Source organism: Colius striatus, chromosome 2, assembly GCF_028858725.1.
Source record: "Colius striatus isolate bColStr4 chromosome 2, bColStr4.1.hap1, whole genome shotgun sequence".
Lineage (NCBI taxonomy): Eukaryota > Metazoa > Chordata > Aves > Coliiformes > Coliidae > Colius > Colius striatus.
Window position 1 is genome coordinate 94897619 of NC_084760.1, and position 12872 is coordinate 94910490.

Sequence of the window (12872 nt, forward strand, 5' to 3'; positions counted from 1 at the left end):
CTTTTCTGTGTGTCTGACTCCAGTTTTCAAATATAGGCACTAGGTCAGTAGCACAGCAACTGCTTTCTTTGATGGCTTATCTAAAAAATATACTTATTTAATGCCCCTGTGTGCAGGAGAGAGATATGGTTATCTGCTTGAAATGCCACAAAATGTGTTCTGAAAAGCTTGGCATATCCTGTCCTCATTGTATGGCCTCACATGGTATATTACAATCTTCATAATTAGGTGTGTATTCTGTCAGGGCAGGGCAGGCAGCGTTACATAAACACAAAGAAGGAAGAAGTTTGCTGCATGAGCGGATGTATGATTTGCAAAATCCATGAGAAAATAGGCTTCAGGACTGCCTGTGAACTGCTTAGGAAATATGGTGTGTGCTTTCTCTAGCACAGCTGGGCTTGAGCTGGCAACTCTTCTGCACGCTGCACTTGAAACCTACCCATCCTCATCTAGGCATTGTTCATAGGAGCACTGAAGTTAGCAGCAGCAGAGATAAATTCAGGTAGAGTGGATCTGGGTTTATATTCAAGTATAAAAGCTATTGACAGTCAATAGACATCAGCTTAAGCAAGTCTATCAAGGCTTAACAAGGCAACCATGCACAGGGTCGTCATTTCTGAGGTCTGTTGTACTTAACCCTTAAGCTGCAGCTTGCAAAAAGATGGTGTCTGCATAGCTTCACGGAATATATTATCACTGTTAGGATTTATTCATGACTTAGGACTTTGTACCATGTCTAGTGACTTAGAATGTTTTATATCTTGAATGGTCACCCTGAAATGTCACATAACTTCTGGATCGTGGAGGACAGGGATTTGGAAAAAAATGGATCCTAACAGACCATGCTTTGTTTGTTTGTTGAGCACTGAATAGATGAAATAGTCAATATTTCCCTCTTCCAGTGATCTTATAATGCAGAAGGGACAAGAAGGGATGGATTAGAAAGCCCTAGAATGAAAGTACATAGAAGATGGTGTTTCTTTGGCTTAAAGTTTGGTTTAGTTCACTTCTGTTGGATATCTCAGTTCATATGGCAAAGTGCACCTAGTTTTGCTCTCGTGCTATATTCATGTCATCCTTCTTTAAGAAGTACATTCTACCCTGGTTTTCCTTCCTTCTGTTACAAAGATGTTTGCAGGATTTGAATATTTTAAGACCTTGTTCTGCCATGGACCAGCAAGAGCAAGTGTTTTTCATAATCCACCTGACACAAGAATCAGAGAGAATGATTTCTCAATATGTGTATATTTTTTTTTATTGTGTATACAGCAGTGCAAATAATTAAACTTGCCATCAGGGAAGAAGCTGCTGTGTGTTTCATCTGATCATATGCCATCCCACCTCTGTCACTCCCCTTGGCACTTAGAAGGCATCCGGACGCATCCAGCATTGCAGCTGTCAGTAATAAAGAGTGAAGGAGTTTGGCAAGGGTTTTGTCTCTTGCCTTTTCATGTAGCGTAAAAGCTTCTCTTCTCAATGGGCCCCTGGTGGCTTCAAATTCTATTTTGCAGGAACAATCTGTCTGTAAGCAGAATAATTTAATTCCACTTTTCAGCACAACATGGGAGGAGAAAGGAGATATTCCCCCCCTACACACTTATTCCTCCAATAGGTGCCAACAAACTTCCTTATAGTGAAATTATAGTCAGAAAAGAGGTTGTGAAAACACCATAATGATGTTCTGTATTTATTCACCCTCAATCACTTCCTGATTGAACTGGCTCAAGTTCAGGCACTAAAAGACGAGTTTTCTTCTACCTGTCACTACTGACAGCTCCACTTGGCATGTCACAACCAGGACAGATTCTCTGGCAACTGAAATCCCACTGACAAAACTCTCACCCATGATTCATGTGGCAAAGGCATCTCAGCAAGTGTGTGCAAATTAGACCCATTTATTCTTCCACAGTCAGAGCAAGCCATAAACCTGCCCTCCCTCTTGTATTTCATCCAGCTCACGTGATCCTTTAGATATCTACTGCTCTCCTTGCATGTTCACTTGCATAGTGGCTCGTTCTGACAGCTGGTTCAAGTACCCCAGAGAGATTCAGCTCAGATTCATATCCTGCACTGATGTATATTAATGATGGAGGCTGTCCTTAAGCCTGTCATTTAACATCCTTTCTCCTCCTTGTGTGCTGGGTCTATTGCAATATCAACGAGCACAGCTCGGCTAAAATCCTGGAGTGAGATTGAATGTGCTGCCCTGCTAAGTTGCTCACCTCTCCTGAATGAGTGGACCTTACCTCTGCTCTGTGCATGGGGCTTTATCAAAGGCGATATGCTGTAAGCCCCGAGACCGACTAGAAGGCCAGCAGACATTCCCAGTTTGCTGATCTTGCCTAGCCTCTCTTCTGGCCCAGTTATGTGGAAGACCTGAGGTAATACTAGACCCTTTCTCCTTAGCCCTCAATCTGCTTCCATTTTATCAGGTCATGTTAGACAATTGCACCCACCATAGCAAACGCTGACACCCTGCTTTTTGGCCTGAGATGTTCATAGGAATTCATTACTTCAACCTCAGTGAGAGGAGCATTACCTGCTGCAGTGCTCTTTAACATGATGGAGAACTCTGGGTTTTGGTCAGAATGTCTGTGGAGCCAGGATTCCATGCTGATAAGGAAACAATCAAGCAGTTCACCATGGGTGCCAGACACAAAGAGTTTGCTAAAGCTTCAGGCTCATTTTATCTCTCTCAGACTGTTCAATATTCCACTGTGGTAGACTGGAGATGGAGATGACTAACAGTCTGAGAAAATGACTGCTAACACCCTAGAGACTTGTGGGTTAGCCTGGTCCAAGTACCTTCCCTGCTGAGGTTCTAGGTAGATAGCATACATGTTGCTGCTAAGTACAGGGCAAGCACGACCCCCATCTCTGTTCTCTCCAGCCTGAGGTCAACCACCTGGAGCATACTGGGCTGCTTGCTGGCTGTGCTCTTCCAGCATTTCCCATGCACTGTGAGAGACTCCTCATTAACTCACAAAGGGAAGAATCAGCCTGACCTATTCTATATTGCCCCACATGCATCAAAAGATGAGAGGGGGGTAAAAATGCATGCAGGAGATACCATAATAAACATAGCCTATACTTTCCCACACATGTTTACGATTTGCCCTAATGTGCCTTGCACTTTGTGTATAGCTTTGTATTGCACTATGCTTCTGTTTGTTTTGAGCAGCTTTATATTTTCATTTTCTTTGTTCTTCAGTGCTCTTGGCAGGTCAGAGCAGTTAGTTTGTGATGTCATCCTTTGTTCTTGGTTCAGTTAGCTTTTCTCTTTCTTTTTGTTGTTTTATTAAATCTAGGCTAGAGTATCCTGGCTTTAAAAAAAAATCTCTCTTGTTTGCAGTCCAGACAGTCTCTGTTATCTTTTTCATGTTGCACATTCAGTAGAGTCCTTTGCCTGTTGACCCTACTAACTGTGTGTTTAAAATCCGATTTATATGGAAGAGGGAAACTGTGGCATTTCTACTAAATCTTGGGAGAATGCAGAATGTGTTACACGTAGTCCATGGAGAGATGTTCGGTTACCCTCAAGTTGCCAGAAAGAGGCGATGTAACGAAAAGCTCCGGAAATGCTTCAGGAACCAACCTAAAATCTTTTAACTCCCAAGTAAAAGTTCACTGGAAACAAAGCATGTGTAATTGAGCATAGGAATGCATGTAAGGTGTGAAGAATTAATCCAAACAATGGCTCAGTTTAAAGGCAGAATTTAAAAGCAGAGCTTGAACAGTAAAACACAGCATTACTCACTCCTTCACAGTGTGATTCTCCTTCTCTGAGTAGGAATCAGCCTCCACAAGACCGACAAGGCAAAGAAAATCGCTGAGTTCTTAAACATTTCCTTATTTTGAAGAAGAAATCTATATGTATGTCATTAGTAGCTGTACTGCTGTCTGGGAATCTGGAAAACCACATTGCAATTAAAGTCCAAGGGAAGTACTGCCGTCTCAGACACTACCCATGGCAAAACTAAGTTGCTTTGCCACAGTCAATAAGCCCTAGGTGTGCACAGTTTCCAGACTATAATGGCCACCTGTTTCTCAGTACTTTGCAGAAATGTCAGAGGTAACACAAGAGCATTGCAGATGTCCAGGGAATGTTCATCTTCATGTGGAAGCTGGAGAATCAATTCTACCCCACCATGTCTGGACCATGAGGCAGTCACATCTCACTCAGTCCCAGCATTGTTACTGTGCAAGTGCAGTCACGTACATTGACTTGCTTTTTGTTCCATTTTTCAGCGATGCTGTCTGCATCCTCGGGCTTTGAAGGATGCTGTAGTGCCTGCAGATCATAAGAGTCATACGTGCATCTTCCCAAAGTGTTTGGGTTTCTGTCATAAAAAGATATAAGACGGTGCAGGCCTACTGCATTCTGTGAGGGCTTGGTACACTGTGTGGTTATATCTGTCCTGCGAGATTTCATTTTGTGGTGGATTATGGCTATTAGCTCTGTTTGAAAGTCACTGCAAAAACACGGGCAGTCTAGAGAGAGATTTTTAGAAAGGCTGTGCTTTGCTCAGCACAAGAAAATCTGTGATAGACCTTAGTGCTGTATCCGAGAAGTAAGAGCCATGCAAGCAGTTTCAGTGCATGCTATAATAGAGAAGAACAGCAACAGAGATGGTGTTGGCTGAACTTGAAATTAGCTTAAATGTTATCACATGCATCTCTACAAAATGTGACTCCCCACAAGAGAGAGACTACATTGTACTAGGGAAACAGATGATTTCTTTTTTCTGTTAGATCCTGCGTCAAACATTTTAAAGAGTATAGTTGTGCTGAAAAAAAAATTAAAAGAGATTCTTATGAGGGTAAAAGAGCTTTGTGTCTTTGGCTGGGTTTAAGATAATGAAAAATCTCTTTCTGATGCTACTTCGACATTTCAACGACCTTGAAAGCCACCATTATATAAGTACTAAGCTGAGACAGACTTCTTTTAAGCCTAAAATTACTTTTTGAATGTAAACATTCTCTCTGGAGAAAATAAATGTGAAATGTTGATATAAAAGATTATAGTTGAAGTTTGCCCTCTCATTTGGTTTTCTAGAGATGAAGGCGTTTTCATCCTCTGTGGTTAATTCAGTTCTTTTTTTCTATGCAAATGTGTTGCTTTTTTAAAAGAAGCATGTAAATCAATAACATAAATCATTCTTTGAGTGCATTCTGAGCTGCCGTGCTGACACCTGCAGAGCATGTCCCTTTTTCTCCTTTAAATAACTTACATGGTAATAACATTGACCAGAACATTTATGAGCATGAAAAATGCAACATATATATATGCCTGTAGCACAGCCTTTCATGTGCTTTATTTTGCAGAATGTTGTTAGCATCCATTTTTTATTTTAAAGAGGTGTTTTTACAATCTGTACAGCTTCTTTGCTGTTACCTGTCTTTATGTTTTCTTGTGTCCTTTGCCACTTGGCTTCTGTGACATTGGATTTGAGGATCTGTAATATCTGAAATTTCTTGAAGGCTTGATAACTCCACAGTACTTGGCAGCAAAACTATGAATGATTTGTCCTTCTCTTTTGTTGTTATCTTTGTTTGTTTGTTTCCTGAAATGAGGATGCTTTTATTAGGTTCTTGATTTTGTAAAAGAAATAACGTGAGAATAAATAGCATGAAAATTTGTTCATATAAAATACAAGCTTCTCTTGCCTACCTAGTTATTTTAAAGCTACTGAACACATCAGTTCATTATCATTTTATCATTTACATAAGTTTTTTTATTGCACAAGTCCTAGACAAAAGGAGAAGTGAGACTACAAGAGAGAATGGTTATGTGTTGTTGATATAGCCAAAAAATGGCAACAAGAGTTTTTGGTCATCTTTCTTATGAATAAGAGTCCAAGGCTAAATTGCTGATATCTACATAGATGCTTTGCTTGTCCTGTTGCGTACAACCTTTTCTCATTTCTAGTAAGAAAAACAGTATTGCCAACATGATCAATGTCATGCTTCAAACATGGTTCGTATTCATGCACAAAACTGGCTGAGACTTGGCAAAAGTTTCGGCAGCTATTGTCTAATTCTGTGCAAACAGTTCCAACTTGCAATTTCAGTTTCTATTCAGCTATGAGGTGTTTTCCAAGCTTCTTTAATGTCTGACTTACATTTACTGGGTCAATGTGTTCACATCTAAAAACAACTCCTATGGTTTCCTGTCCAACAAAGAAGACCAAAGCAAGAGTTCTGTTCATTCGGAAAATAAATCTGTGCATTTCTCCAATTCACAGTTCTTGTGCAGAAAAATTTAGAGCAATTCTTTTGAGCAAGTGTTATAGGTAGAGGACAGAGATTGAGGGTGTGAGAGCCAAGTAATGTGTTGTCTCACAAGATGTAAGCCTATGGTGCAGAGTTGGAGTGTAGATAGCGAGACAGCTACCAGTGGGATCCAACTACTACAGTTCCTTGGGAGCAGGATGCCTGTAGGCTCTTTTCTGTCTTCTTAAAAATACTGTATTCCAAGCCCTGTTTGAAGCAGCATCATCTTTTCCTAATTTCTTTGTTTACTTGTACTGAAGATGGACAACTAGTTTTTCCTGACAGATAATGCTAACAGTCAGGGGCATTACCAGTCAGAAAGGGAGGAAACAGAAACAGCAGCTCTCTGGAGTGTCACTAAGAAATGTTTTATTTATGCTGCTGTGAGTGTGTATCATTGGTCTTGAGCCAGACATCTAAACATTAGTTCATACTGGAATATTTTTGTCCGTTAAAGTAGACCCACATGTGTAAGCAGGTCCAAACTTTACCCAGAAGGTACACAGCATTTTATTTCTTTTGTGCATAAGGAACTAAAATGCAGGTCTCAGTTCTCAGGCAGTCTTGAAATTATACAGCTTGTACTAGAAAATCTAACCTCTTTGATTTTTTTCACCTCTGTGTTAAACTTGGCAAGCCCTGTTGATATTGATAGGGATTAGTTTTATATTCTCTCCTGGATGATTTGAATCTCCTGTTTGTCAGTTCAGAAATTCCACAAACTCAGACGCTAAGGGGATTCTCAGAAGGCATCATTCCAGGTGGCATTTGCAGTAGTGTATGCAGTCATCTGACCCAAGTTTTGCCTCAATGTGCTGTGTGTTTACCATGGACTCTCTCTCCCTTTAATTTTCTCCAAATCAGTTTAGAGCGTTTCATTTACTGAGTCAGTGGGTTTGCATATGAACAGCTAATCACCAGCTATGATGGGTTCTAAAGCCAGATAGCAAGGTGCCATTGTGCCAAAGTCTACCTGCGCTGCTTAATTAATTTCTCAGTGATATTGCTAGCTTCCAGGTATTTTGCTGCTGGTTTTGCACAGAAGGAGATGTTTGATATATAAAGTTAGGTGTATGCCACCAACAGCCTGGATTCAGTTTTTTCCCCAATGTGTCACTGCACTAGTTACAGAACACACCATGTGTGTAGTGCCATCTGCCATCATTGATGCCATATTCTGTAGAATTAATGCCAGCCCCATTCGGAAGCAAGTCTTTACTATGGTATCCAGCTCATCATCTGCTCTGGTTCACTTCAGCAGGTGTGAAAAGACCTGGACTGCCCTGCTGTGAAGCTTAGAAACTGTAGAAATCACAGCCAAAAATGCCCATTTGGACACAGTGCCAGTCGATTCATTCAGAGCCAGTTCATTAGAGTCTGCATATTGCACTTTGCCAATGAACTGATCTCCCACGTCCAATGCCAACTACTTCTTTCCTTCAAACAGCTGACATGTGTGCAAAGGCATCCATTCCAATTCATCAGTTGCGTCAGCTTTTGCTCTAGTGTTGCGTTAATAGCTATCAAAGGTTTGCTCTCTTCCCACTTCTGACAGTATAAATGTTGCCTCTTACTGTCTGGCAAGTCTCCAGAAGAGACAAAGGTCTTGAAAGCTCCTGCATAGTAGGAGCTTCAGGATTTTACCTCTCAAATTTTGAACCGACAAAGTAACACAGTGAAGTTGCTTCAACTTATCTGTATTAGAAATTTCACATGGTTCTTTACAGTAGATTTCACATTAGGGTCCTAAAAGTGCTTCATGCACGAGCTTTCACTGAGAGGAGTTGTTTTCTCTGCTATAGGTTGAGTGTCCACTGGCATTCCAAAATTATTTACCAAAAAAAAAAAAAAGGGAGTACTTTAGTAGCGTGAGTTTTCTCAGGGAAAACTAAAGTGGGCCTGAAAGGAATTCCAACAATATTTAAAGGAGAGCAATTTTCACTATATCAATAGCCTCACATCATAGTCACTTGAAAATATAAAATGCCTGAGTTCTTTTGTCTTAGTTTTCACCTGACATTAATACCACGTGTGCACCAAGAGTTAGGACTAGCCATACAGATACCAAGTTTGAAGGCATCAGTCTCAACATGATAAACATTTTGTCAACAACCTCTTCCACCAATATTGTTTCTGGTGGACTCATGGATATAAACTCAGCCCTTCTCAGATTCCTCCCTGGCCATCACATTGTGTTACATCTGAAGCAATTCCTGGCAGTTCTGCCCAACTCTGCTTCTTTTCTCTGGTGTCTGTGAGGTGAAAATCCTCACAATTAATCCTGTGGTTTCTACTGTCTGTCATTATGGAAATGACCATGCAGCTCCATGAGTACTTTCCCAAACTTGGGATGAGAGTGAGCTGGTAGTCAGATTTGAGCAGTAGCTTGCCCCTAGAAGTGCTGTGGTCTGGAAGTCCCTTATGATGGTTTGATGAACCACTCAAAACCTTACACATCAATCTTCAATGTCTGGTCAAAAAAATGTAAAAAATAGATTCACAGACCCATACTTGCATATCACTTTGTGCATCTTATCAATGCTTGTGTTATATGTGCTAGCAGTACAACAGACCCAAGTGTGATTCCAGGCAAGTGCAGTGGTTTTTGGACTGGAGAAAGAGAGAAAAAGCCACATCTAGATTTTCTGGTCTCTGTCATAGTTTTGCAGTGTAGTCAAAGTCACTGCTGTCTCTGTAACTTTAGAGACAGACTGGTGAAGTGTACTGCTTACCTAAATTCACTACTGATAATTCATATAATGGGTATCCAGAATACCTTCAAAATTGAGAGCACGTATAGCAACATTTCTGTCCTTTCAACCATTAAATCTGACTTGGATGCCAGGACAGACTTATACCACAAGGTAGGAAAGGCACGCAAAATCTAGCAGCTGCATTTTAATGTGAGAAATGGATATGAATATTTTATGCTATCAAAGCAAGCAAGTAAGTATTGTTATCAGGTATTCCCATGTAACATATAAATTTAATTCCTAGCCTCTTGACTAAGGTGTTGGCTTTGAAGTGTTAAAAACCAGAGGGCTATTTTTAACGTGCAAGTATGTTAGATATTGCGCTGAACACTTTCTTGTGTCCAAAAATTCCATCATTAATGTAGCTGGCTTTAGTAAACTTCTTCCTTCAGCATTCTCTACTGGTTACTGAGATGAGACCCAGCTCCTGCATGTAATACATATGTGTCTCGAAGTTATACTCTTTAACAACAATGAGCTAGCTCTGCTTCTTCTTCCCATGAATATTAGAATTCTGACTATATTCATATGAAATGAATTCCTACACTAACCTGATGTGGATTGGTTTTGTTTTCATATAATGAGGGAGAGAAAGTCATAAAATGAGAAAATTGTATGAAATAATTTTGCATACAGGGATAAATACATAGAAATTATGTCAGTTGTGTTAAACATAACAAAAGTTAGAAAACCAGCTCACTATGAAATGTCAATTAATGAAAACCTAACTGTTACTGAACTTTAATTGAAAGATCTGTAGAAACTTCGAATGAAGTATGGAAAAGTTGATTTTTGACAAGAGTATCTGTGGGATGGGGATGTGATTACTAGTGATCTTTGCTTATTTGCAGCTATTCTCCCTGTGTTTTTGCTGCTGCCAGAATATAGAAGTTTATTGCTGAAAAAGCTGTTATTCTTAACTTGAATCTCTTAGATACCTTAGCAGAGTGTGATCTTTGTACTGCAGATAACAGAGATATTAGCTTATCCCTTTAAAATTACAGACACATATGTGGAAGCTAAAACACTGATGTTTTGGACTCAACTTTACCAAAAAGACTATTAGTTGCAATATTAAATTGCCTATCCTGGGTTCTACGGGCTTCCACATCTGTGGACTTTTCTAAAGGGATTACATGAGCACAAGGGAGAGAGAATTGACCTTTTTGAGATTAGAGAACAGAAAAATGAGAGAAGAGTTGAGAATCTTGTTAACTTTTGGATAATGTTTGTGAATGTTTAATGTCATATGTTCTCTTTCTTCTAGCTACGAATGTCATGGCTCATCCATGGTGTCTGGCTGGGAAATATATCCTTGGTGTTGGTCGAGAACAAGACAGGAAAGGAACAGAGCCAGACATTCTGGCATTCAGATAACAGCGAAGGCTTGGGAATATGGCAGTGGATGATCTTACCTCTCCCAGATATACTGGATAGGTATGAGTCTCCTCATCACTCTCCTTCATGGTGATCAGTCATTTCATCACTAACTACCTGGCAATGAAAATGGCCAGCAACGCTCCTGGAAGTTGTTCGCTCAGGGAGAGGAAGTCCCCAGGAGGTATCTTCTGTTAGAGGTGGGGAATAAGAATAACTGAGGATTTAAAGCAATGCACCCAATTTTAGAAGCCATGAGTGGTGGACTTGGCACACAAAATGAGTCAATGGGTTGTCTACAGCAAGGTTCTTAAACTTCTGTGTCTCCATTTCATCAGCTGGAAATAATCATTCTCCTCACATGCTGTTTTATGTAGCAGGTTTGATACTCTTATGTGGTTGCTAGACTTGGATGTGAACTCCATAGCTGTTTATTTGGGTTTTTTTTTTCTGGATATCAAAGTCCTCAGTGTTCAGTGTGTTTAGATCTGAGGATGAAAGAGATGGGAGGAGAATCTGCTGCAAAATCAGACAAGAATGCATTTGAACAACTTTGTGTTAGCTGTGGCGGGAGGCTCAACTTAATAAAGAACTGTCTCAGTTATGACTGTGTTCTGGCTTTAAGCATGAAGGCTTATCTGGTAGCATATGCTTAATCTGGTAGCATATGCTTATTTAAGAGTGTTGTTTTAGCTGTTTCTGACAAGACAGCTTTAAAGCAATGCTCTTGTTCATTGCTTACTTTTTATGTGTGTGTGTTCTGTCTTATGCTGTTTACAGAGAAGACAGAGACATACTTCACCTCCTGCTGCCCTGGCCCTTAGGCTGTAAGATACATCTACAGTCTGTGCCATGAGCACTGGTGTCCTTTGTCTTTTTGGAAAACTGTGCCCTAGAAATAATGGATTTCATTAAGGGATAGTTTGCTTCATAAGAAGTTTGAACAAATGCTGCATGAATATATCTTTTATCTTGCTGGCTCTTGGGGATGCACGTAGGCTGAAAATACAACAAGGACACTGCCAACGCTTTGGTCCTGAATGTATAATTAATATGTGTGCGTCAAAGATTTAAAAAGTATCAGCATTACACTTATTGTGCAGTCACTGCTGAAACACCATTTGTAAAAATACCTGGTTGCTTCGTTCCCTTCAGCTGTGTTTCCTTTGAAGAATGGTGTATTTTGCCATTATTATTGATGTGATTTATTTTCTAATGTTGCCAGGGGAATGTTTCGTACCTGAATTATTCTGTACTCTTATACTATTGCTTTCCTTTAAATTCTCTTCAGTTGCACAGTCAGCCAGAGAATACTTTGATCTTAGGAGCCAGGCTAGCAGTGGTTCATGTGGAATCACAGATTCAACTGATAACACGGTGCTGAATATTATGTATAAGGTGCTGACACCCTTATTTTCCCATTACTTACAGAGAAAGACAGCTGGTTTCACTGAGGGAAGAGACTTTGATGGAGGTTAAGGAATAAGCAAGGAAAACTTTTAAATTTTGGTGTCTCTTGAAAAGTTTTTGTCCTTATTTAGTCACAGAAAGTGCACTACTTCAGTGTGGGGGTTTTTTTCCCCAAAGATTGTTTATTTGAAACCAGTCCTTCCCAAGAAGCCAAGAAAGCTCCTGTGAGACCTGCAAATGCTCCTGCAGGTGTCTTTCTCACCATCTCAAAACCTGTCTCTTAGGAAGTCTGGACTGACGTACAAATTAGGAAGGAAGTCTGTGGAAACATAGACCAAAATGGTACTGGGGAGACTGCATTATATATACTTCGGAGATAAATGAGATAAATTACAGTTTCCTTGAACTCGAGGAAGTATTTAATTGATGTGAATAGAATGCTGGTGCTGCTGGAAGCTTGCTATGTCTGTCTTTTTCTAATTGGTTCCCATGTCGGTAGCTGTGAGGTTCTGTGTTAGAAGCAGCATGATATTACAGATACTCCTACAGTAGGATCCAAAACTTTAAATCACCTCACAGAAGTAAAGCTCTTGAAAAAAGCACACTAGCGTACCAGTGCCATACAAAGTTAAAGTATGTTCCATTGTGATTGGAAAGCTGAGTGGAAAATGTTATTAATTATGAGATCATGTGCTCTAAAACTACTCAAAACTGTGCTTGTTCAAAAGCTGGTTAGCCATAATTTCCATGTTCATCTTACAGAAAGAATTGAAAGAACCACGAGGAAGACTTCCAAGAAATTAGATCAGCTCGTCTTTAGAAACAGACTTTTCTTAAATGTTTTATATCCCTCAGGCTGTTGGGGGATATGATATTTTGGCATAAAATCACAGCTAGAACATTTCAGGTGATTTGACAGGAACAGAAAGTAGGGAGGAGTATGACAAAGAACCAACACCAGGAATGAGGGATGTCAGATTTCTAGCGATGCATTAGCCTGGCTAACTCCAGACAAATGCTTAATTCAATGAGGAGAGGATCATCGTCTTTCCTCCTATT

At 40.0% G+C, this 12872-nt stretch overlaps 1 protein-coding gene across 1 annotated transcript in view; it reads left to right on the forward strand.

Annotated features, from left to right (window-relative positions):
- Nucleotides 1-12872, forward strand: part of ALK (ALK receptor tyrosine kinase) — a 321490-nt gene that overhangs the window by 253368 nt on the left and 55250 nt on the right. The window contains exon 9 of the mRNA XM_061989641.1: nucleotides 10294-10463. Within this exon, the coding sequence (XP_061845625.1) occupies nucleotides 10294-10463 (170 nt within the window). The remainder of the gene's footprint in view (nucleotides 1-10293; nucleotides 10464-12872) is intronic.